Source organism: Ranitomeya variabilis, chromosome 2 (assembly GCF_051348905.1).
Source record: "Ranitomeya variabilis isolate aRanVar5 chromosome 2, aRanVar5.hap1, whole genome shotgun sequence".
Classification (NCBI taxonomy): domain Eukaryota; kingdom Metazoa; phylum Chordata; class Amphibia; order Anura; family Dendrobatidae; genus Ranitomeya; species Ranitomeya variabilis.
This window is the reverse complement of record NC_135233.1, coordinates 410,529,469-410,556,211: the sequence shown is the minus strand read 5'-3', so window position 1 is coordinate 410,556,211 and position 26,743 is coordinate 410,529,469. Positions and strand designations below refer to the sequence as shown.

Sequence of the window (26,743 nt, the reverse complement as noted above, 5' to 3'; positions counted from 1 at the left end):
TCTTGAAGCTGCTGCAGCTATAAAAAGTTTGCATGGCCGCACAGCCATGCGCTAGTATCACTTCATGTTATGAGCTTGCTAATTGTGGTTGCGCCTGTATGATTGTATTCAGGGACCCGGCTGAAATAAGCCCCTAGAATACCGGCACCTCCAGTGAGGAGTTTTTGTGTGCTTCTCTGTGTGCGTGACCACTGACTGCCATCAGCTCAGCAGTTAGCTGTGTTCCCCTGTAACGCTAACAGGCCACAGCATGTTCTTTTCTATGTGACTCAGTGACATAGCTGAGTTCACTTATACCGCCATATAGTGCCGTCATTTTCTAGCAGCAGGTTATCTCCTGCACGGTGGACTGCAGGCTGCGAACGCACCAATTATAAGATCCATATTAACTTGGCGGATTCTGCCAATCCTCACACAATACTAGTGCCAGGGTCTGGCTAGCAAATGGCGGACGATCAGCGTCTACAGCATTACATCCAGCAGCTGGAGGGTAGGTTGGCGGCTTTTGAGCGCACAACCTCAGCTGTGGATGTAACCGCAGTCGCTGTTCAGGCTGCTAGTGTAGCTGCAGCCAGTTTGTCCTCTGCCACCCCTGCTCCAACTTTATCCCGTCTCCCGCTACCAGACAAGTTTGCTGGTGACAGTAAGCTATGTCGAGGATTCGTGAACCAGTGCACCATACATCTTGAGCTTCTGGCTGCACGTTTTCCTATGGAACGGGCTAAGGTGGGATTTTTCATATCCCTTTTGTCGAGCAGGGCATTGGAATGGGCTACGCCACTGTGGGAGCGTGATGATCGTGTGGTGCAGAGTACTCCTCGCTTTCTGGACACTTTGAAACTGGTCTTTATAGGACTTCGCGTCACCCACGATACAGTGCTCCAACTGTTGGCAATTACACAGGGTTCGTCCATGGTCAGCCAGTTCGCAGTCCAATTCCGGACTCTGGCATCAGAGCTGGAGTGGCCAGATAAAGTCCTTATTCCGGTGTTCTGGAAAGGACTGGCAGACCATGTGAAGGACGCCTTGGCCATCAGGGAGATTCCTGCCACACTGGAGGAGCTCATTACTATCTCTACCCACATTGACCTCAGTTTTAACGAGCGATGGTTAGAATGGACCCAGTGTAGGCAGAGTTTCCGGTTGGCTCCTACCTTCACCAGCCCTCTGGAATCTCCTGTTCAGGCGTCCAACGCCCATGAGGCCATGGAGGTTTCTCGAGCGGGACCTAAGTCCCGGGCCGCTCGAGTACCCGTGGTTTGTAATATTTGCCAACAGTTAGGATATTATGCCAATAAATGTTCTCAGCAGTCGGGAAACGATCGTGTCTAGTAACCTGTCACGTCTCTCGCATCCCCTTCCGGCTCTTCTTATACTTACCTGTCCCGGCGCGCCGCTGCTGCAGCTTCTGCTGGGTCTTCTTCCAGCACCCGGTGAACAAAGACATGAGCACTGCTATGCTGGTTCACAGGTAGGTTCTCACACCATCATATCATGAATATAAAAGAACCTGGCACTCAACTTAAATGCGTGTGACTTGAAAAATTTATTGCGTAGTACCAAAAACGTGTCTTATTTGACCTTCTTCAGTTACGTACTTAGAGTGAAAATTGCGTGGCGCTTTGTGCATCTGTCCAGTGGGTAATGTTAAAATCACTGGTGTACCACCACCCGACGTGCGCGTTCGTCTCTGCGTGCTCCCGGCCCGTCCGCGCGATGCCTGGTCTCCTCTCTTCTTCCTTCCCCGCTGGATCCTGGTTCTCGGCGCCAGCGCACTTTACCTGACATCTGCGCTGTCGGCGCACGAGCACTCCCCCTGGCTGGTCCTGGCTCTCTCCGCTCCTCCCCTCTCTGATCCTGGAGGGATCCTGACTTGGAAGTGCTGCACAACTCTGTTATATCAGGTAGCCTCTCCTCCTACTCTTTGCCTGATTGTCATTTGTCCTCATTTGACCCAGGTCTCGCCATACCTTGCTCTGTCCTGTGCGTCCGCCATATCTGGCTCTGTCCTGTGCGTCCGCCATACCTTGCTCTGTCCTGTGCATTCGCCATACCTTGCTGTGTCCTGTGCGTCCGCCATACCTTGCTCTGTCTTGTGCATCTATCATACCCTACCTGTCCTGTGTTACCGCCATACACTGTTTGCCCTGTGTCTCTGTTTTAGCCAGTTCGGCGTCTTCTCCGCTCCTATTTTCTGTCCCCTGTCCCCTTCCGCGGCAATAGTCTCCCTCGGGTCTGCCCCTAACGCTCCCTGTATTGGGGGTGGTCCACCTGGTTAGCTCACCCTTGGGAGGTTCATTGTTGCGGTACTCAGGGAGGTTTGGAAGACCTGACTCCTGACAGTACAACCAGGCCATGGACCCCGCTGGTACTCCGTCCCCCACCCAGAAAGAACTTCTATTTTTACGGGAGAATCAGACAAGAATTATGTCCTTCCTGAAGACCATGGAGTCCCGTTTGTCGGCCCTTCAGACCTCTGACCCTGGGAGTGCTACTCAGCTGGCCGGTCTCCAACAGGAGCTTGCTCAGCAGCGTGATACCCAGGCCCACATTCTGAATTATATGGCATCGGTGGATGATTGCCTGCTTGCTCTTCAGTCCGCCGCCTCTGTCTCGGCCCAGGCTACAACTCCTCACTCTTTGCCCCATTTGGCGAAGCCGCCACGTGTACAGCGGAGAACCCAAGTTGTGCAGAGGGTTTATTAACCCCTTACTGACCTCGGACGTACTATACCGTCCGAGGTCAGCTCCCCTGCTTTGATGCAGGGCTCCGCGGTGAGCCCGCATCAAAGCCGGGACATGTCAGCTGTTTTGAACAGCTGACATGTGCCCGCAATAGGCGCGGGCAGAATCGCGATCTGCCCGCACCTATTAACTAGTTAAATGCCGCTGTCAAACGCAGACAGCGGCATTTAACTACCGCATCCGGCCGTGCGGCCGGATATGACGTCATCGCCGACCCCCGTCACATGATCGGGGGTCGGCGATGCTTCTGAATGGTAACCATAGAGGTCCTTGAGACCTCTATGGTTACTGATCGCCGGTGGCTGTGAGCGCCACCCTGTGGTCGGCGCTCACAGCACACCTGCAATTCTCCTACATAACAGCGATCTGATGATCGCTGTTATGTAGCAGAGCCGATCGGGCTGTGCCTGCTTCTAGCCTCCCATGGAGGCTATAGAAGCATGGCAAAAGTGAAAAAAAAAAGTTTTTAAAAATGTGAAAAAAATAAAAAAAACATAAAAGTTTAAATCACCCCCCTTTCGCCCCAATCAAAATAAATCAATAAAAAAAAAAATCAAACCTACACATATTTGGTATCGCCGCGTTCAGAATCGCCCGATCTATCAATAAAAAAAAAGCATTAACCTGATCGCTAAATGGCGTAAAGAGAAAAAAAATCGAAACGCCAGAAATACGTTTTTTTGGTCGCCGCGACATTGCATTAAAATGCAATAACGGGCGATCAAAAGAACGTATCTGCACCAAAATGCTATAATTAAAACCGCCAGCTCGGCACGCAAAAAATAAGCCCTCACCTGACCCCAGATCATGAAAAATGGAGACGCTACGAGTATCGGAAAATGGCGCAAATTTTTTTTTTTTTTTGCAAAGTTTGGAATTTTTTTTCACCACTTAGGTAAAACATAACCTAGACATGTGAGATGTCTATGAACTCGTACTGACCTGGAGAATCATAATGGCAGGTCAGTTTTAGCATTTAGTGAACCTAGCAAAATAGGCAAGCAAAAAACAAGTGTGGGATTGCACTTTTTTTGCAATTTCACTGCACTTGGAATTTTTTTCCTGTTTTCTAGTACACGACATGGTAAAACCAATGATGACGTTCAAAAGTACAACTCGTCCCGCAAAAAATAAGCCCTCACATGGCCAAATTGACAGAAAAATAAAAAAGTTATGGCTCTGTGAAGGAGGGGAGTGAAAAACGAAAACGGAAAAACGAAAAATCCCAAGGTCATGAAGGGGTTAATCAGTGCCTCAGCAGTACCCCACTGACCGAGCGAAAGTGGCTTTTGTTGTGTCTCATTTAGAGAACTTAGCCAAGGGCTCTATTCGAAAATCCTCTTCTCCCTCTGGTGCTGGATTATTTTTCGTCAAGAAGAAAGATGGTACACTTCGTCCTTGCATCGACTACCGAGGTCTCAATAATATTACGATTAAGAACAAGTACCCACTTCCTCTCATTCTAGAACTATTTGACCGTCTCCGTGATGCGCGTATCTTCACTAAATTGGATCTCCGAGGGGCCTACAATCTCATCTGTATTCGCTCCGGAGATAAGTGGAAAACCGCATTCAACACCCGGGATGGTCATTACGAGTACTTGGTTATGCCCTTTGGTCTGTGCAACGCTCCCGCTGTCTTCCAGGAGTTCGTGAACGATGTGTTCCGGGACCTACTTTATTCTAGCTTTGTGGTGTACTTGGACGATATTCTTATATTCTCTCCAGATCTTTTTACCCACAGAAGAGAAATCCGTCAAGTCCTCTTACGTCTTAGAGCAAATTGTCTGTATGCCAAGCTAGAGAAGTGCAACTTTGAACAGTCGTCCCTACCATTCTTAGGATACATCATATCTGACTCTGGTCTTCATATGGATCCGGAAAAAGGGTCCGCCGTGCTGAACTGGCCGCGTCCTCAAGGCGTCAAGGTGATCCAACGATTCCTTGGATTTGCCAATTACTACCAGCAGTTCATCCCACACTTTTCTACCCTGTCCGGCTCCATCTCCGCTTTGATCCGCAAGGGGGCTAACCCTCACTCCTGGTCCCCGGAGGCTGAAAACGCCTTCGAGTCTTTGAAACAAGCCTTTGCTACAGCTTCCGTACTCCATCGTCCAGAGATTAGCAAACCCTTCATTTTGGAGGTGGATGCTTCTGCAATCGGAGCCGGAGCAGTTCTTTCTCAGAAGTCTTCCTCTGGTCGGCTTGTCACCTGCAGCTTCTTCTCTAAGACCTTCTCTGTGGCTGAGAGGAACTATACCATTGGTGACAGAGAGTTGCTGGCTATCAAATTGGCGTTGGAGGAGTGGCGGTATTTGTTGGAAGGAGCTGTTCATCCTTTTAAGATCTACACTGACCACAAGAATCTGGTATACATTCGCTCTGCACAGAGACTGAATCCTCGGCAAGCCAGGTGGTCGCTGTTCTTTGCCCGATTTGATTTTGAGTTACACTTCCTCCCTGGCAATAAGAACTTCAAAGCCGACGCCCTATCCAGATCCTTCATGACAGCTGATGTTGAGGAGAAACCTTCACATATCGTGGATCCAAGCAAGGTCATCTCGGTTGCTCCCGTTACCTTGACTTCATCGCCTTCGGGTAAGACTTTTGTTCAAGAGCACAACAGAAAGCAAGTTTTACGTTGGGGTCATGCTTCCAAGCTGGCAGGTCATGTCGGTTTCAAGAAAACCCTTTCTATGGTGTCACGGTACTACTGGTGGCCATCTCTTTCTCAAGACACCCGAAGCTTTGTCGCTTCCTGCCCGTCCTGTGCTAAGAACAAAGTTCCTAGACATTTACCTTCTGGTCTTTTGCATCCGCTTCCAGTTCCCTCGTCTCCTTGGCGACACCTTACAATGGACTTTATTACTGATCTGTTTCGGTCCTCAGGTCATACAGTTATCTTTCTTCCCCTTCCTGGTTTACCTTCTGCTCCCGAATTGGCTAAGATCTTCATCGCTCATGTTTTTCGAATTCACGGCTTTCCTCAGCACATAGTTTCGGACAGAGGAATTCAATTCACCTCGCGCTTCTGGCGTGCATTATGCAAACTAATGGATGTGACTTTGGACTTTTCCTCTGCCTACCACCCTCAAACTAATGGTCAGGCAGAACGCACAAATCAAATCCTGGTCACCTACCTTCTTCATTGTTCAAACGTCCATCAAAACGACTGGTCTAGTCTACTTCCTTTGGCCGAGTTTGCATACAACAACCACACTAATGAATCATCTTCCAAGTCTCCCTTCTTTGTCGTCTACGGGCAACATCCTGGTGTACCTCTGCCAGTACCCCCTGCCTCGGGTGTGCCGGCGGCCGATCTTCTGTCCGAGGAGTTTTCTAGGGTCTCGCAGGAGACCAAAACCACACTCGAACGAGCTGGAGACAGAATTAACAAACATGCCGACAAGAGGCATCTGGATTCTCCGTCTTTTCAACCTGGTGATAAAGTATGGTTATCTTTCAAGTTTAATTGGCTTAAGATCCCTTCGTATAAGTTAGGTCCATGGTATATCGGTCCTTTTGAGGTGTTAGCTCGTATTAATGATGTTGTTTACAAGTTAAGGTTACCCGCCTCACTTCGCATTCCAAATTCATTTCACGTTTCTCTACTCAAGCCAGTCGTATTCAACCAATTTCACCCTACCACTGGCCAGTCGCCTCTACCCATTTCCGCACAAGATGTCTTTGAAGTTAAGGACATACTGGCTATGAAGAAATCTCGAGGTAGGACCCTCTTTTTAATTGACTGGAAGGGCTTTGGTCCTGAGGAGAGATCTTGGGAGCCTCGAGAGAACATCCAGGCTCCTCGAATTCTTGCTAAGTTTCTTTCTAAGCTTAGGAGGGAGAGGCGTAAGGAGGGGGGTACTGTCACGTCTCTCGCATCCCCTTCCGACTCTTCTTATACTTACCTGTCCCGGCGCGCCGCTGCTGCAGCTTCTGCTGGGTCTTCTTCCGGCTCCGGACGTGCGCGTTCGTCTCTGCGCGCTCCCGGCCCGTCCGCGCGCCGCCTGGTCTCCTCTCTTTTTCTTTCCCCGCTGGATCCTGGTTCTCGGCGCTGGCGTGTGCGCACTTCACCTGACATCTGCGCTGTCGGCGCACGCGCACTCCCCCTGGCTGGTCCTTGCTCTCTCCGCTCCTCCCCTCCCTGATCCTGGAGGGATCCTGACCCGGAAGTGCTGCGCAACTCTGTTATATCAGGTAGCCTCTCCTCCTACTCTTTGCCTGATTGTCATTTGTCCTCATTTGACCCAGGTCCCGCTATACCTTGATCTGTCCTGTGCGTCAGCTATCCCTTGCTCTGTCCTGTGCGTCCGCCATACCTTGCTCTGTCCTGTGCATCCGCCATATCTGGCTCTGTCCTGTGCGTCCATCATACCTTGCACTGTCCTGTGCATCCGCCATAGCTTGCTCAGTCCTGTGCGTCCGCCATACCTTGCTCTGTCTTGTGCATCTATCATACCCTACCTGTCCTGTGTTACCGCCATACCCTGTTTGCCCTGTGTCTCCATTTTAGCCAGTTCGGCGTCTTCTCCGCTCCTATTTTCTGTCCCCGAGTATTAGCTTCCGCGGCAATAGTCTCCCTCGGGTCTGCACCTAACGCTCCCTGTATTGGGGGTGGTCCATCTGGTTGGCTCACCCTTGGGAGGTTCGTTGTCACGGTACTGAGGGTTCACTCTAGGAGGTTTGGAAGACCTGACTCCTGCCATAACCATTGGAGGAGGTTCACTAGACACAACGGCATTTTCCTCCAAGTTGTCCTTTAAAGGGACAATCACTTTAGGCTCTTCCACTCTCACAGTCGAGCTTTGTGTGGACTCTGGGGCGGAGGGGAATTTTATGTCCTCTGCCTTCGCCCAACGCCACGCCATACCCCTGGTGATGCTCGCCAGGCCAGTGACTGTTCGAGTGGTAAATGGGTCAACACTGCCCACACAAATTACACAACAGTCCATCCCTTTCCCATTATCTATGTCTCCTTCCCATCAGGAGATTACCTCCCTGCTTGTCCTTCCCGAGGGGATGGATGAGATTCTACTTGGGATGCCCTGGTTACGTTTTCACTCTCCTCTTATAGAGTGGTCCTCAGGGAGAATTTTGGGTTGGAGCGAATCTTGTAAGGGCAGATGTGTGAGGCAGTCCGTTCAGGTTTCCACTACAGAGATACCCGCAGATCTCACTTCCCTACCCAAGTGTTATTGGTCCAATGCAGACGTGTTCTCCAAGAAGGTTGCAGAGACCCTTCCACCTCATCGCCCATATGACTGTCCTATTGACCTCATGCCTGGAGCTGAACCTCCTCGGGGACGAGTCTATCCCCTCTCTCTCCCGGAGACGGAGGCTATGTCCCAATACATCCAGGAGAATTTGGCAAGGGGGTTCATTAGGAAGTCAGTGTCACCTGCAGGGGCGGGGTTCTTCTTCGTGCAGAAGAAGAACAGAGAACTACATCCATGCATAGATTACAGGGGTCTTAACGCCATCACCGTTAAGAATAAGTACCCGTTGCCCCTGATATCTGAGCTCTTTGATAGGCTACAAGGAGCAAGGGTATTTACCAAATTAGACCTGTGGGGTGCTTACAACCTGATTCGCATCCGTGAGGATGGTTTCTGCTGCTTTCCCAGGCTCAGCCATTGTAGCCAGTACTGGTCAGCGGCGAGCAGACGTCTCTGGGACTAAGTCCTGCTTTTTCCTTTCCGAGCATGCCCAAGGTAAGACCTCTCATTGGAGGTCAGGGGTCACATGCTCAGGTACTGCTGCAGCTCCCATTGGTCCTCTAGGAAGGTCCTGAAGTTGCTCTGGTATTGTAGCAGCTTCCATTGGTCCTCTAGGAAGGTCGTGAAGCTGCTGCAGCTATAAAAGGTTTGCATGGCCATGCGCTAGTATCACTTCATGTTATGAACTTGCTAATTGTGGTCGTGCCTGTATGATTGTATTCAGGGACCCAGCTGAAATAAGCCCCTAGAATACCGGCACCTCCGATGAGTTTTTGTGTGCGTGACCACTGACTGCCATCAGCTCAGCAGTTAGCTGTGTTCCCCTGTAACACTAACAGGGCACAGCGTGTTCTTTTCTATGTGACTCAGTGAAGTAACTGAGTTAGCTCATACCGCCATATAGTGCCGTCATTTTCTAGCAGCAGGTTGTCTCCTGCACGGTGGACCGTAGGCTGCGAACGCACCAATTTTAACATCCATATTAACTCGGTGCGTTCCGCCAGTCCTCACACCTGCAGTAAGTTTTTTACCGCAGGTCACAGTCACAGCTGTGGGGTCACACTGACATCTGACAGCATGACCCCACAATGCTCTGACCGACAGTCTGCGGAAGCGTTACCATGGGTCGCAGTTACAGCTGCGGGGTAAGGGTCCCTTTCCACTTGCGAGAGAGAAAACGGTCCGTAATCCGGACCAAAAAAACGGATGTAACGTATGCGATTGTCATGCGAGTGCAATGCGAGTGCAATGCGATTTTTAATCGCATCATCCGTTTTTTGTAATCGCATCATCCGTATGACATCCGTATTACTGTCCGATTTGTACGCACCGGTGTCCTTTGAAAAGCCGGCAAATCAGTGCTGTGTGCAGTAAAATCACACTGACAGGTTAGAATAGAATAGATATATACACATAGAATGTGTATATATACATATATATATGTCAGTGAGACACCTATATATGTATATTTATATTTAATGCAGCGCTAGATAGCATTAAAGCCGCTAATTCAATTGCCGGCTTTTGCCCTCTCCTTCCCAAACCCGACAGGATATGAGACATGGTTTACATACAGTAAACCATCTCATATCCCTTCTTTTATTACATATTCCTCTTCACTAATGTAAGAAGTGTCTGTGGGTCAAATTTCGGCGCTGTAGCTATTAAAGGGTTAAATCGCGGAAAAAATTGGCGTGGGCTCCAGCGCAATTTTCTCCGCCAGAGCGGTAAAGCCAGTGGCTTAGGGCAGATATTAATAGCCTAGAGAGGGTCCATAGTTATTGGCCCCCTCCTGGCTACAAACATCTGCCCCCAGCCACCCCAGAAAAGGCACATCTGGAAGATGCGCCTATTCTGGCACTTGGCCACTCTCTTCCCACTCCCGTGTAGCGGTGGGTTATGGGGTAATGAAGGGTTAATGCCACCTTGCTATTGTAAGGTGACATTAAGCCAGATTAATAATGGAGAGGCGTCAATTATGACACCTATCCATTATTAATCCAATTGTATGAAAGGGTTAAAAAAACACACACATGATTAAAAAGTATTTTAATGAAATAAACACACCGGTTGTTTTAATATTTTATTGCTCTCTCAATCCAGCTGAAGACCCTCGCTTGACAAAATAAGAAACCCACAATATACATACCTTCTGATGAACTGTCACGTCCCACGAGGTAATCCATCTGAAGGGGTTAAAATATTTTACAGGCAGGAGCCCTGCTAATGCAGCTGTGCTCGTGTCTGTAAGCCCCGGCGAATGAAGGAAATGTAGGTCAATGACCTATAGTTACCTTCAGTCACGGTGATGCGCCCCCTGCTGGATGTCCTAATGAACTGCAGCCTGGGAACTTTTTCCCACGCTCGAGGTCATATGAGGACATCCAGCAGGGGGCGCATCACCGCGACTGAAGGTAACTATAGGTCATTGACCTACATTTCCTTCATTCGCCGGGGCTTACAGACACGAGCACAGCTGCATTAGCAGGGCTCCTGCCTGTAAAATATTTTAACCCCTTCAGATGGATTACCTCGTGGGACGTGACAGTTCATCAGAAGGTATGTATATTGTGGGTTTCTTATTTTGTCAAGAGAGGGTCTTCAGCTGGATTGAGAGAGCAATAAAATATTAAAACAACCTGTGTGTTTATTTCATTAAAATACTTTTTAATCATGTGTGTGTGTTTTTTTAACCCTTTCATACAATTGGATTAATAATGGATAGGTGTCATAATTGACGCCTCTCCATTATTAATCTGGCTTAATGTCACCTTACAATAGCAAGGTGGCATTAACCCTTCATTACCCCATATCCCACCGCTACACGGGAGTGGGAAGAGAGTGGCCAAGTGCCAGTATAGGCGCATCTTCCAGATGTGCCTTTTCTGGGGTGTCTGGGGGCAGATGTTTGTAGCCAGGAGGGGGCCAATAACCATGGACCCTCTCCAGGCTATTAATATCTGCCCTAAGTCACTGGCTTTACCGCTCTGGTGGAGAAAATTGCGCGGGAGCCCACACCAATTTTTTCCGCGATTTAACCCTTTAATTTAATAGCTAGAGCCCCCAAATTTGACCCACAGACACTTCTTACATTAGTGAAGAGGAATATGTAATAAAAGAAGGGATATGAGATGGTTTACTGTATGTAAACCATGTCTCATATCCTGTCGGGTTTGGGAAGGAGAGGGCAAAAGCCGGCAATTGAATTAGCGGCTTTAATGCTATCTAGCGCTGCATTAAATATAAATATACATATATAGGTGTCTCACTGACATATATATATGTACATATACCTATTCTATGTGTATATATCTATTCTAACCTGTCAGTGTGATTTTACTGTACACCGCGCTGAATTACCGGCTTTTCAAAGGACACCGGTGCGTAAAAATCGGACAGAACTCGCATGGTGCGAGTGCTGTGCGATTTTTTTCTCGCACCCATTGACTTGCATTGGCGAGTCTCGTCCGAGAATCGCAGCAATACGCAGCATACTGCGATTCTTTTCTCAGCCGATCCAGATTTTTCTCAGTCCGATTTCGGCTGAGAAAAAAATCACAAATGAAAAGACACCTATTGAATAACATTGATCCGAGTGCAATCCGATTTTTTATCGGATTGCACTCGTCCGTTTTCCTCGCAAGTGGAAAGGGGCCCTAATGCTGACATCTGACAGCGTGTTCCCGAAGCACTCTGACCGACGGTCTTACTGGTGGTAGCGTTACCACCGATAAGAACTATCGAGCTGGTGTTTCCTACGCTGTCACACAGACGACAGCGTGGGAAATGCCATAGGAAGACTGTAAAACACAAAACAAAAACTCAGCAAATCCACAATCATTTTTATACCTGCGCTTTTGCTGCCGATTTGACTGACTTAATTGAAGTCAATGGGTGAAAAACGCTACAGAAGTGCACAAAGAATTCACATGCTGCAGAAAACAATGCACTGCAAATACGCAAAGGAAATTTACTGTTCATGTGCACACTTCAGGATTGTTATAGAATAAGCTTGCATAAGGGTAAGGGTATGTGTCCACGTTCAGGATTGCATCAGGATTTGGTCAGGATTTTCCATCAGTATTTGTAAGCCAAAACCAGGAGTGGGTGATAAATGCTTAAGTGGTGCATGTGTTTCTATTATACTTTTCCTCTAATTGTTCCACTCCTGGTTTTGGCTTACAAATACTGATGAAAAATACTGACCAAATCCAGATGCAATCCTGAACGTGGACACATAACCTCGCCACAGGTAGCACGGACATGCTGCGATCTGAAAAGACGCGCAGCATGTCCGGAGTCGCAGGGAAGTCGGATGCGTGTTTCCACGCATAGTGGACACGGGATTTCATAAAATCCCCTCCACTATGCTGGAACATCTGGACGCTGCGTGTTTGACGCTGCAGCTCTGCGCGGCGTCAAACAAGCAGCGTTTACTGACCGTGGACACATACCCGAAGGATTCCATAGCGTTTTTGGCCAAGAAAACGCTTCAAAAACGCACTGTGTACACATAACCTTAATCTAATACCCTGTACGTGTACATTGTGTCCAACTAACTAGAAGCCCAACACCTGCATCAGATCATCCCTATCCTGGTCTGAAGGTGGAATCAAAGATTCCATTCACTGACAGCAAGCAGAGTTCTATCAAGCAGTGGCTCGTTATAATCAGAAGGTAAGGCGTCATCACCATGTTTACTCAGGCTTGTCATTATCATCCTGTATAACATCCACTTTCACCGACATAGAAGCAGCTGATCACATTCTCTGGATAGTTCTCCCTGACAGAAGGCATCGCCCTGAATTTTAGCTTCCGCTCCTGCTGCACACGCCGGGTTTGGGTTTTCCATTGCGTCTTTCTTGGCTGTAATAGGACACTGGGAGAAATTGGAGCGTGGTCACTTTAAGACAGGCAGCCTCTCCCTCAGTCCTAGTGCAGCTGCTCCTGAGAAACTTTGTGATCTGTCCTTTCCACACTGTGCAGTCAGCAGCTCGGAGCCTTCTTCTCCCAAGGACAGGTAAGTCCTCAGCCCCTCAGGATTATGCAGCTGGGGTTTGTGGATTGCAAGGTGTCAAAACTTCCGTCAGCAGGAACTCTAATAATGAACTCATAATGCTTCCTGTTCATGGAGAAGCCTGTGAGCATGGCTGGTGGCTTCATAGCTACAGGGAGGGAGTGTGTCTGCAGATACTGAAGAGTATTCATTTCTGGGTTCTCTGGTTACGCTGTAGCATTTGAGGTTACGCTGTAGCGTCTTACCTGGGGGTTCGGGGGCGAGGTTACGCTGTAGCGTCTTACCTGGGGGTTCGGGGGCGAGGTTACGCTGTAGCGTCTTACCTGGGGGTTCGGGGGGCGAGGTTACGCTGTAGCGTCTTACCTGGGGGTTCGGGGGGCGAGGTTACGCTGTAGCGTCTTACCTGGGGGTTCGGGGGCGAGGTTACGCTGTAGCGTCTTACCTGGGGGTTCGGGGGCGAGGTTACGCTGTAGCGTCTTACCTGGGGGTTCGGGGGGCGAGGTTACGCTGTAGCATTTTATGTTGTTGCGATTTTTAGGCCGGGGACACACTTAACGTATAAAAAAACGGTCCGTTTTTCACGGCCGAGAATCGCACAAATGTTTCAAAAACAGTGATCCGTGTGCAGTGCGAGGATGCGATTTCCTCGCATCAAATGATCCGTGTGACATCCGTGTGGCATCCGTATGCCGAGATTTTCTCGCAAGCTTGCAAAACTGACATCTAATGGATTTATGTGCTCAAATGTTCGGGAAAACATATATACGGTATATATAATAAATATAAATATATATATATATATATATATATATATATATATATATATATATTCTGTATTTATATTTCATTCAGCGCGATATCTGTGAAAAGCCGGTAATTCAATTGCCGGCTTTGCATTTCTCCTTCACAAACCCGACATGATATGAGACATGGTTTACATACAGTAAACCATCTCATATCCCCATTTTTTTTTGCATATTCCACACTACTAATGTTAGTAGTGTGTATGTGCAAAATTTGGCCGCTGTAGCTGCTAAAATAAAGGGTTAAATGGCGGAAAAAATTGGCGTGGGCTCCCGCGCAATTTTCTCCGCCAGAATGGTAAAGCCAGTGACTGAGGGCAGATATTAATAGCCAGGAGAGGGTCCATGGTTATTGGCCCCCCCGTGGCTAAAAACATCTGCCCCCAGCCACCCCAGAAAAGGCACATCTGGAAGATGCGCCTATTCTGGCACTTGGCCACTCTCTTCCCACTCCCTGTAGCGGTGGGATATGGGGTAATGAAGGGTTAATGTTACCTTGCTATTGGAAGGTGACATTAAGCCAGATTAATAATGGAGAGGCGTCAATTATGACACCTATCCATTATTAATCCAATTGTAGGAAAGGGTTAAAAAACACACACACACATGATTAAAAAGGATTTTAATGAAATAAACACAGCGGTTGTTTTAATATTTTATTGCTCTCTCATTCCATTTTCAGACCCTCGCTTGGCAAAACAATAAACACACAAGATACATACCCTCAGCTGAACCGTCACGTCCCACGAGGTAATCCATCTGAAGAGGTTAACTAATATTACAGGCAGAGCTGCGATAAACCACTCGCTCGTGCCTGTAATCCCCGGGTGCTGAAAGGAAAGCAGTGATCTATACTTACATTCAGTCGCGGTGATGCGCCCCTGCTGGATGTTCTCATGAACTGCAGCCTGGGAACTTTTTCCCACGCTCCAGGTCATATGAGGACATCCACCAGGGGGCGCATCACCGCGACTGAAGGTAACTATAGGTCATTGACCTACATTTCCTTCAGTCGCGGTGATGCGCCCCCTGGTGGATGTCCTCATATGACCTGGAGCGTGGGAAAAAGTTCCCAGGCTGCAGTTCATGAGAACATCCAGCAGGGGCGCATCACCGCGACTGAATGTAAGTACAGATCCTGCTTTCCTTTCAGCACCCGGGGATTACAGACACGAGCGAGTGGTTTATCGCAGCTCTGCCTGTAATATTAGTTAACCCCTTCAGATGGATTACTTCATGGGACGTGACAGTTCATCAGAGAGGGTATGTATATTGTGTGTTTATTGTTTTGCCAAGCGAGGGTCTGAAAATGGAATGAGAGAACAATAAATTATTACAACAACCGCTGTGCTTATTTCATTAAAATACTTTTTAATCATGTGTGTGTGTGTTTTTTAACCCTTTCCAACAATTGGATTAATAATGGATAGGTGTCATAATTGACGCCTCTCCATTATTAATCTGGCTTAATGTCACCTTCCAATAGCAAGGTGGCATTAACCCTTCATTACCCCATATCCCACCGCTACAGGGAGTGGGAAGAGAGTGGCCAAGTGCCAGAATAGGCGCATCTTCCAGATGTGCCTTTTCTGGGGTGGCTGGGGGCAGATGTTTTTAGCCACGGGGGGGGCCAATAACCATGGACCCTCTCCTGGCTATTAATATCTGCCCTCAGTCACTGGCTTTACCATTCTGGCGGAGAAAATTGCGCGGGAGCCCACGCCAATTTTTTCCGCCATTTAACCCTTTATTTTAGCAGCTACAGTGCTGAAATTTTGCACATACACACTACTAACATTAGTAGTGTGGAATATGCAAAAAAAATGGGGATATGAGATGGTTTACTGTATGTAAACCATGTCTCATATCCTGTCGGGTTTGTGAAGGAGAAATGCAAAGCCGGCAATTGAATTACCGGCTTTTCTATAGAACACCGCTGCGTATTTCTCGCAATGCACACGCATGGTCCGTGTGTAATCCGATTTTTTCTCACACCCATAGACTTTCATTGGCGAGTCTCGGCCGAGATACGCTGACAATCGCAGCCTGCTGCGAGTTCCCTCGGATCCGAAATACGGTGGAGAAAATATCGGATGATGGGAGCTGAACCATAGATTAACATTGGGCCGAGTGCTATGCGATTTTTTTTATCACATAGCACTCGTCCGTATTACGGTCTAGTGTGACCCCGGCCTTACTGTGGTTAGATCATTAAGCTGCGGATAGAGCGCATTATCCCTGACTGGGCCTCATTTGATAGATTTAGGGTATGTGCATACGTAGATGAAACCTCTACAGATTTTTCTGCACCTGTTTTGAGAAATCCGCAGGTAAATAGCACTGCGTTTTACCGCAGATTTTATGCTGTTTTTGTGCGGATTCCACCTGCGGTTTTACACCTGCGGATTCCTATTATGGAGCAGGTGTAAACCGCTGCGAAATCCACACAAAGAATTGACATGCTGCGGAATAAACTACGCTACGTTTCCGCGCGTTCTTTTCTGCAGCATGTGCATTGCGGATTTTGTTTTCCATAGGTTTACATGGTACTGTAAATGCATGGAAAACTGCGGCAAATCCGCAGCGGCCAATCCGCTGCGGATCTGCAGCAAAATCCGCAACGTGTGCACATAGCCTTAGTGCTCTCATTATCTAGATGGATTTTGATGTCCATGATGTGATGTTAAACCTCCATGACTATGGAGACACTGATACCTATGGGGGTCCTGAATAGACATGGTGTCCTCACTCTCCATTCAGCATCCAGGCTCTCAAACAGCTTGTTGTGAAGAATGGAAAAAGATAGGTGTTGTAATATGTTGCCAACTTTATCATTCCATGCCTAGAAGACTTGGTGCTGACCTTATAAATTGAGGTGGTCATACACAATACTAGATGTTGGAGTTTTGGGGGGTGTCCTCTTTTTAGTATTAACTAATTTGAGTAAGCCTTCAGATCTTGTAATTAAAGTTATATTTTTACCCTTATTGTCATGTTAGGAGTTAAAAAATGTCCAAAATTTGGAAATTATTTTTTCGTTCGGTGAGATATTGAGGGTGTACTTATTTATGCAGAGCACTGTGTATATACTATTCAGTATAAATGAGTTACACCCCTTTGAAATACAAACGTAATCAATACCTCACCTGGTTGTCTAATCGGCTGATCTATAATAATTAGTTCACATGTATTTGTCTGATTACTTATAATCCGATGATTCACAGTCCGTGAATGTTATAATCACTGAATCGCACCTCAGATGTTGAGAACCATCTTGGCCCACAAGTGTAACATATATATATATATATATATATATATATATATATATATATATATATATATATATATATATATATATATATATATATATATATATATATATATATATATATATATATATATATATATAATTGTCTAAGGGGTACTTCCATCTTTCTGTCCTCAACTTCCGGTCACGGAAATCCCGCGTCGCTGATTGGTCTCGGCAGCTGCCTGTCATTGCTGCCGCGGCCAATCAGCGACGGGCACAGTCCGATTAGTCCCTCCCCTGCAGTCAGTGCCCAGCGCCCGCTCCATAATCCCCTTCCCCTCCAGTCACCGCTCACACAGGGTTAATGCCAGCGGTAACGGGCCGCGGTGTAACGCACTTCTTTACCGCTGCTATTAACCCTGTGTGTCCCCAACTATTTACTATTAACGCTGCCTATGCAGTATCAATAGTAAAAATATGTCATGTTAAAAATAATAAAAAAACAAACAAAAAAAACCTGCTATACTCGCCATCCGCCGCCTTTCCCGCTCCTCGCGATGCTCTGGTGACCGCTCCATGCAAGTGGCAGCTTCCGGTCCCAAGGATGGTATGCGAGAAGGACCTGCCATGACGTCACGGTCATGTGACCGCGACGTCATCACAGGTCCTGCGCTCATACCAACCCTGGGACCGGAAGCTGAAGTGTGCACCGCACACAGGGCCATGACTTCAACGGGCCTTCAGAGGGTGAGAATATGTTTATTTTTCATTTTAAGTCTGTATACTACGTGGCTCTGTGCTGTATGCTCCATCGCTGGGCAATATACTACGTGGACATGCATATTCTAGAATACCCGATACGTTAGAATCAGGCCACCATCTAGTCTAACATGAAATCCCCAAATCTTTGATGATTTTAATTCCACTTTTATTTAAGTAGTAAAAATATGTGAAACAGATGAAATGTTCTCCCTGATCCATTCCTCTGACCAGCACTTCTGGCTCATGACTCAAATACTGCAGATGAACCAGACATTCATGGACAGTAAGGCTATGTGCACACGTTGCAGATTTGACTGTGGAATTTTCTGCGCAGATTCTGAATTTCTTGGCACGTCAGAATCTGCACCTTTTTTTTTGGGAGGGGGGGGGGGGGTGTATGTGCACACGTTGCAGATTTTTGTGCAAATTTCTTCCTTTTTTTTACCCCTGCAGATTTCTATTATGGAATAGGTGCAGAAACGCAGCAGATCTGCAAAAAGAAGTGACATGGTCCTTTTTTGAATCTGCTGCGTTTTCTGTGCACATTTTTCCGCACCATTAGCACAGCGTTTTTTTTTTTTGCCATTGATTTACATTGTGCTGTAAATCACTTGCAGATCTGCAGCATTTCTGCACGGAATGAAAAGCTGCAGCTCTGCAGGTAATATGCAACGTGTGCACATAGCCTAAAACCTCCTATGATCTGTGGCCGGGTTGGGGTGGGTGCTGCCTCTAAATGACGCCTGTAACTTATTATGCCACATGTGTCATTGGCTTCTGCTGGAAATTGTCTACAGGATCATGACAGCATTGTGTAGGTATATTGGGCTTTATAGCCTTCCACCCAGCAATAACACATTACTATTGAGGGCAGAGAAATGTCTGCAAATGTGGATTGCTTTTTGCTTCCTACTTTACTTGCCCCAAATCCCTCCTGTCCTTTATTTCCATTGACGTTAAATACAACCTGTCCTTAGATTCTTGCTGCCCAAACCAAGGGTTCACCTCCCACCTCTCCCATGTGGGTAAATAGGAAAAGACATGACCATTTCCTATAGCGGAGTGTGTCAAGCCATCTGTGGGCAGAGCCATATTAGCCCGGCTTCCAGCTAGCGTTCCCGGCGGTATCTTCAAAGAACAAAAATATACCTGGCTACAGTTGTGCATCCAGGTTCTGATTAATTCTGTCAGTGGTTACAGCACAATGAATTGACTAACAGGTTCTTTTTCCAAGGTTATTCCCAGAATCACATTTTCAGAAAGCACAAATTATTGGTAATATATTGACCAAGTCCAGCAAAGGTTTTTTTTTTGTTTTTTTTTTGCCCCTACTCCTACCTTTTGAGTTATCATGAAGCTAATTTGTATGTGGAATTCACCTTTATGCTTCTGTGCACTGTATACAGTCCCTGCCTGACTTTATCTTCTGTAATCTACATAAGCATAGCTGCCTGTGTGGTTCTGCATCATTAGTTGGTTCTAATAGAGCTCAAGTATCCTGCACATGGCAGCTTCTAATAACTAGGCAGTGTAGTGCTGTGCTGGACTGTTTGATGCCAGCTGCTGAGAAATCAGTGATGTGAAACTGCAAATGCCACTATTGATGCATATGCAGAAGATTACCTTCTGCCATATGCATCAGCGGAGCAGCATTTGTAGCTTCACATCACTGATCTGTCAGCAGCAGATAAAATACATGGCTAAACTAATCACAAACCATCTAATCAGAGCCTCAATCAATCTGCAGTAAAGGTACCGTCACATTAAGCGACGCTGCAGCGATAGCGACAACGATGCCGATCGCTGCAGCGTCGCTGTTTGATCGCTGGAGAGCTGTCATACAGACCGCTCTCCAGCGACCAACGATGCCGAGGTCCCCGGGTAACCAGGGTAAACATCGGGTTGCTAAGCGCAGGGCCGCGCTTAGTAACCCGATGTTTACCCTGGTTACCAGCGTAAAAGTAAAAAAAACAAACAGTACATGCTCACCTGCGCGTCCCCCAGCGTCCGCTTCCTGACACTGACTGAGCTCCGGCCCTAACAGCACAGCGGTGACGTCACCGCTGTGCTTTCACTTTAGGGCCGGCGCTCAGTCAGTGTCAGGAAGCAGACGCTGGGGGAGGTATGACGCTGGGTGAGTATGTACTGTTTGTTTTTTTTACTTTTACGCTGGTAACCAGGGTAAACATCGGGTTACCAAGCGCGGCCCTGCGCTTGGTAACCCGATGTTTACCCTGGTTACCAGTGTAAAACATCGCTGGTATCGTTGCTTTTGGTGTCAAACACAACGATACACAGCGATCGGACGACCAAATAAAGTTCTGGACTTTATTCAGCGACCAGCGACATCACAGCAGGATCCTGATCGCTGCTGCGTGTCAAACTAAACGATATCGCTAGCCAGGACGCTGCAACGTCACGGATCGCTAGCGATGTCGTTTAGTGTGACGGTACCTTATATCTTTTCTCTTTTTGAAGAGCCCTCTCCTACAGTACATCACTACTCTTTGCCCCATTCATTCAACCCCATCAAGCAGTACATGTCTTAAGTCAACTCCTTTTGGGATTTGGATGTTTCGCCCCCGGGTACATTTTGCCCTGTTTTGCCCCCAGAATTTTGTGTTTGGCTGCTTCGCCAGTTTGTCCTTGTGGTTCATGAATTCCCGTCCGTCATCAATCCACATCACAAAACTACTGTACAGGGTGCTTCACTTTTGTGACATGTTATAGCAACTGTTTCCATCTGACGTCACGGGGAACCGCTAGACTGCACTCCGTGACCCAAGAAGCTGCAGCTGCGACAGGTAAGTATCATGCTGGGGATGAAATGTGCGCGGGCAGAATGTACCTGGGGGCAAAACATCCTATATCCACTCCTTTTATACAGCCTTATCCAGTAATACCTCTCCTCTCAGCCCCTCCTGCAGTACATTTCTCCTCTCAGCCTGCTGTATACAGACTCATCCTGCAGTACAGCTCTCTTCTCAGGCCCGTGTATATAGATACCCATCCATCAGTACCAATTTACTCTCAGCTGCCTGTGTACAAGACCCATCCTGCGATACATCTCTCCTCTGAGCTGCCCGTGCACAGACCCATCCTGCGGTACATCTCTCCTCTGAGCTACCCGTGCACAGACCCATCCTGCGGTACATCTGTCTTCTGAGCTGCCCGTGCATAGACCAATCCTGCGGTACGTCTCTTCTTTCAGCCCAGTCTTGCAGTACATCTCTCCTTTCTGCTCAATATCTACAGCCCACAGCCCCTCCTGCAGTGGCGCATCCAGGGGGGCAGCCGGGGTATGTGCCCTGGGCGCAGCCGACGGGGGCGCCAGTGAGCCGCCTGATGATGCGGCAGTCCAAGGAAGCTCCTCTTCAAGTCATACCCAGGAGTCGGCAGGGGAGCAGGGGCTGTCTAATTATACTCACCTGCTCCTGGCGCGGTCTCTGCAGGTCCCTGGCTCCCCAGGGTCCCAGCTTCTTTCTGTACTGAGCCGTCACATGGTACTGCTCATTACAGTAATAAATATGCGGCTCCACCTCCCATAGGCGTGGAGCCGCATATTCATTACTGTAATGAGCGGTAACGGTGACCGCTCAGTACAGGAAGAAGCTGCCGGCGCCAGGGAAGCAGGGACTGCACCGCGCCAGGAGCAGGTGAGTATAACGGGGAGGGGAGTGCTGCACTGTGCGATATTAACCTGCTCCTCGTTCCAGCCGCCGCTCCGTCTTCAGCGACTTCTGCAGTGACGCTGAGGTCAGAGGGCGCGGTGACTTAGTGCGCGCCCTCTGCCTGAACGTTAGTGCAGAAGACGCTGAAGATGGAGCGGCGGCTGGTACGAGGAGCAGGTCAATATTGAAAGTGCTGGGGGCCTGAGCGACGAGAGGTGAGTATGTTATTTATTTATTTATTTTAATCGCAGCAACAGCAAATGGGGCAAGTGTCTGTATGGAGCATCTATGGGGCCATATCGTTTGTGCAGCACTATATGGGGCCAGTGTCTGTATAGAGCATCTTATGGTGCCATAACGTTTGTGCAGCATTATATGGGGCAAATGTCTGTATGGACCATCTTATGGGGCCATAATTTAACGTTTGTGCAGCACTATATGGGGCAAATATCTTTATGGGGCCATAATTAACGTTTCTGCAGCACTATATTGGGCAAATGTGTCTATGGAGCATCTTATGGGGCCATTATTAACCTTTATGCAGGAGTATATGGGGCTCCTGATTCAATATGGATATTCAAAAACACTTAAGCTACTGATGTCTCAATTAATTTTACTTTTATTGGTATCTATTTTAACATTATGGGGATTCAGGAATGTACCTTGGCTTGGTCATACAGTTGCAATAGAGTTGAGGTTCAAATGGGGGCGGTTTGGTGCGGGGGGGGGGGGGGGAAGTGCGCCAAACTGATCCTTTGCTCCAGGTGCAGGAAAGGCTAGATACACCTCTGCCCTCCTGTAGTATTGCTGTGTTACTGGATCTGTGGCTACAGGGAGGAAATAAACTTCAAACTGCTGCTCACTACACAGTGAGACAGCAATAATACCCCCCTAACACTTTTATTAAAGCCATCCCCTCATACAATTGCTTCAGAGCTGGTAATCTCACAAATGCTTGGGAGTGATCACAACACAATCGCTGTAGTAATCGGTGACTGAGCGCTCTCTGCACCAATGACTGGAAGCCGAAGTGAGTTATTACTTTTTTTTTCTTCCAGTAGTCGCTGCTTAAGTAACACAATGAAACAGTCAGTGTGGGGCGCGTGCACAACCAGTGCTCGGTAATGGGAGTGGTGACTGTAGCCGCTCTGGGCATGCCTGAAAGCTGAAGGCTCCTGGGAGAAATAAAGTTCCTTTTCTCCCAGTGGAACACTTTCGGCGAGGCATCTTCATAACCCTATTACCCTCTGGATAACTCTATATCTGCATGTTAATAGCGTTATCGGACCAGACAGGCTCCCTTTTAATATGGTTGGAGCTATTGGCCAACCAGAAACCCAGGAAGGCTCCCTTCCATATTTCAAAATGGAGCAATGGCTGTCTGCTCTTCAGGTGGATTACCCTACTGACAGCCTGTAGTGCTCGGCCTCTACAGCTCGTATCTGTGATGAATAACATGCCTCATACAAAACAAATAAAGTGTAATCTGGCACAAGAACGTCCACTGTTCTCACGACCGGTTCCCAGGAAACTGTACAATATATTGTTTGTCTAGTGTATATTTATTTAGGCAGCTGTACACCTTTCTGTCCCTGCTGGAATCTTCTAGAGGGGTTCATTGCCCATGTGATCCACACTATACCTCTAGTACCAGACACATTGTAACTGTGAGACCCAGGGGCATTGCATGTGTGGCACCCCAGGAGTTCGGGTACCACAGTGGTGCTGCTTTCCTCTCGGGGAGGGTAATGCCATACCTGGAAATGAGGGATCCCTTTGGCAGGTAATCTTACATGCAACATATTCTGACTCCAGGCCAGAAGGGAGAGCTCAAAACCTGGTTTTAGGGGAGCTTCCCTCAATATACATCCTGGTCTAGGGGAGAAGTTAGACAGTCTTGTGCAGACAAGAGAAAGGGAAGGAGCAGAGGAGTGATCAGGCGCTAGAGGAGGGCTGCGATTGGGCCTCCTCTAAGCCAGAGCGCAGAAACCGGGCATCGTGTGCCCAAGGTCGTGGGGAACTACAGGTCCCACGGCAGTACCGGAGGGCATAGGACTGAATGTAATTTGCCAACACAACACCTGAGGTACAGCAGCAGTTAGAGATGTCACCATGTCAGAGACCCCAAGAGAACGTATCAAGTTGCCTACCATTCAGATACTGTCCCAGGACAGGTGAGAAAGGGGTACCTTGTCGGATAACCACAGGTAGCAAGGGGCCAGAAACCAACCCATAGTGGAAGGCTCCCAAACTGACCTGTCAAAGGGATTCCTACTTGTTTTTGTGCTGCCTGGACTCCATCTACACCTGTTGCCGGTACCCTGGTCTGAGGCTGACTGCAATATCAGTAAACCAAGTAAAGACTGCAACTCTGTGTCCCCCATTTATTTGCCGGCATTCACCATCCCTGCCAAACACAGCGGGAGCCCTGGGGACCCTGCTTCACCTGTGGGAAGCTTCACCATTTTTGCTGCAGTAACATCACCCCAAGGACCCCTTTAAGCAGCGTCGGTCCCCTCTGACCGAGAACCACAGGTGGTGTCGCGAATACAAACTTTATTAAACCCTTTAAAGACCTTTCCCCTTTTACTTGAGTGCCCAGGGCCACGGACCGGGTTGCTGCCACCGTGACCACCCCTTTAACTGTGACCAGACCCGGTATCGAGTACCCCACTGCCCTGCCGGGCGACTCTTATGTGTTTGCACTAAAGGATTGTTCTTATGTTCTATGACTTGCATAGCCCTGGCCGGTGCTCAACCATCCATCTTTTCAAGATTTCCTTAGTATTGTACTAGCTTTGTAGGTACTGTGGACGCCAAAGACATTTTAATCATTTTTTACTATTATAATTCATCAGATCCTGACCTGGGATTTCTGAGGATGGGGGGGGGGGTGAGAAATGCTGATACAGAAGACAAAACTCCTCAACATATAAAGTGACAGATGCAGTTATGGGTGAGATCCTACTGAAAACTAATGTAATGTTCAGGAATCCAGAGAATTGGATAGCTATCTTGCTGTGTCTCCATTTGGCGGTATCACTGCCCGTACATGCTGTACCCCAACAACACACATGTGCACTGTTAAGGAGATGCATCGGAGAGGTCACACAGATGCCACCAATTTGTCAGCTTCCACTCCTAGGCCGGTTATTGGGGAAATCGCAGTGAGCGTATGGTTTCTACACCTCCGATTCCAGGCATACCATATTTTACGGATTCTACGACACACACTTTTTGTTTCCACAAAATGTTTAGTGGAAATGGGGGTGCATCTTATAAGCCTAATGTAGCTTACTGGGGAAGGAGGGTGGCTGCGGTGGAGCGGGGTCCCTGGAGGCAGGGTGGCTGCTGCAGGAAGCTGGTGGAGGCAACAAGAGTGGGGCAATATGTCGACTTCCTGCAACAGGGACCCTGCCTCCTGGGACCCCGCTCCACCGCAGCCGTAAAAGCGGACTATAAGATGCACCGTCATGTTGGTGAAATATTTTTATTTCCTATCTTTCTCCCCAAAATTTGGGGTCCGTCTTATGGTCCGCAGAATACAGCGGTAACTGTGAGGGTTGGGCTTAACTGCCAGAATTAATACTCGAGTATTAGTGCTCAAAGAGCTAACAGCGTGGGATGATATGTAATCTCTCCTCCCTATACAATCACTGCCAACTCCACTATAACAAAAGGAACTACTAGCTGTCTTCACCAATCGTTCATGCAATCCTTTTTGCTGATTTAATTGAGCGAGGACAAAAAAAAGTCAATTTGAAAATGGCGCCTGTTGTTCCTGAGAAGTAGCAGCTTTCGGTGTGTATAGATCCAACAGCCATTTTCAAATTGGCTTTTTTTTTTTTTTTTTTTTCTCCTCCTTGCTCAATTAAATCAACAGAAGGGATTAAGTGCAAGGTACACATGCAATTATGCTGCAGCGCAGGGGCAGAAGCGTTTTTGTATATGTTCTATGTACATCTATTCATTATGCAAACTAGGGGGCAGGTCAGTGAGGGATCGGTGACCTGTCAGCAGTCTGCATTATGAAGCAGCTAATCAGAGGATCACATACACTGACCCTGCCTTAGGGCACGAGAGTCTCATTAACACAAAACTGAAAATAAAGATTACACATTACTAGTGATGAGCGAGTATATTCGTTGCTCGGGGGGTCTCCGAGTATTTGTAAGTACTCGGAGATTTAGTTTTTGTTGACGCAGCTGCATGATTTACAGCTGCTAACCAGCATAAGTACATGTGGGGGTTGCCTGGTTGCTAGGGAATCCCCACATGTAATCAAGCTGGCTAACGGATGTAAATCATTCAGCTGCGGCAATGAAAACTAAATCTCCGAGCACTGAAAAATACTGCGAGGTCCCCCGAGCATGCTCGAGAAATCTCGTATATTCGCTCATCACTACTGGTCAGCTCCCAAGCTTCTCTCTCCTCCTATCTTATCCCACCGTGGCCCCTCCTAAATGAACTATCAACAGGGTACTTGCTGCTAAACTATAAGGTGCTCCCTCTAGTGAACCTGTTAGTTAACTACACTTTCCCTAGCCAGATTACATACAAATATATATACATCACATCGCACCTACCGTGTTTCCCCGATAGTAAGACAGCGTCCTACATTCCTTTACCACTCAAAAGTCCCACTATGTCTTACTTTCGGGGGGGTGTCTTACATTAGGAAAAAAATGGTTCGTTTTTTGTTTTTACCATAAAATTAACATTTATTAACAACCTGAACAGTATGGTATTCACCACAAAACAGTTTTATAAAAGCAAATGCCAAGAATGTCTTGTTACAACCATATCATGACGGTATTTCCATGTATAACATGTAAAACAATGAAAAACGGTAAGAACAAACAGTCTGAATATGTTATACTGGAAGATAAAACAGATTTATTCCATGACAACCATGTCATCATCTTCAGGAACATCATCATAAACATCCACACTCTGAGGTTCCTGTGGATTTTCTTGGGACTCTCGGGACTCCATTTCCTGCTGAATCATTGGCCCATATCTCTCATGGGTAGCAACGGCACTGTCCTGAAATGAGCAGGTCTTGTCCAGGTAGCCAGCTCGTAGTGCATTTGCAACGCAGGTGTCAGTGATCTTACCCCATGAATTCTTAACCCAGTTCACAATCTCTGGCTGTCTGGGCTTCACAAAGTTCCCACGTACATTTCTCTCCATTCGGTTTTCAATGTAGTCATTGATTTCCGCACGCAGATAGTCCTTGAACGGCTTGTTAATGGCGATATCCAGAGTCTGGAGATA

At 47.5% G+C, this 26,743-nt stretch overlaps 1 protein-coding gene across 2 annotated transcripts in view; it reads left to right on the top strand.

The window, feature by feature from the left end:
- Positions 1 to 12,711: 12,711 nt before the first annotated feature.
- The window catches only part of SYTL4 (synaptotagmin like 4), a 262,603-nt gene continuing 248,571 nt past the window's right edge, over positions 12,712 to 26,743 (top strand). The window contains exon 1 of one of the 2 annotated variants that reach the window (XM_077286536.1): positions 12,712 to 12,983. Coding sequence is in view for 1 of the 2 variants with exons in the window: in XM_077286534.1 (XP_077142649.1) it covers positions 24,411 to 24,422 (12 nt within the window). In the remaining variant the exon portion in view is untranslated. Of the gene's footprint in view, positions 12,984 to 24,395; positions 24,423 to 26,743 lie in introns of those variants that run through there. The other variant, XM_077286534.1, reaches the window with a different exon arrangement.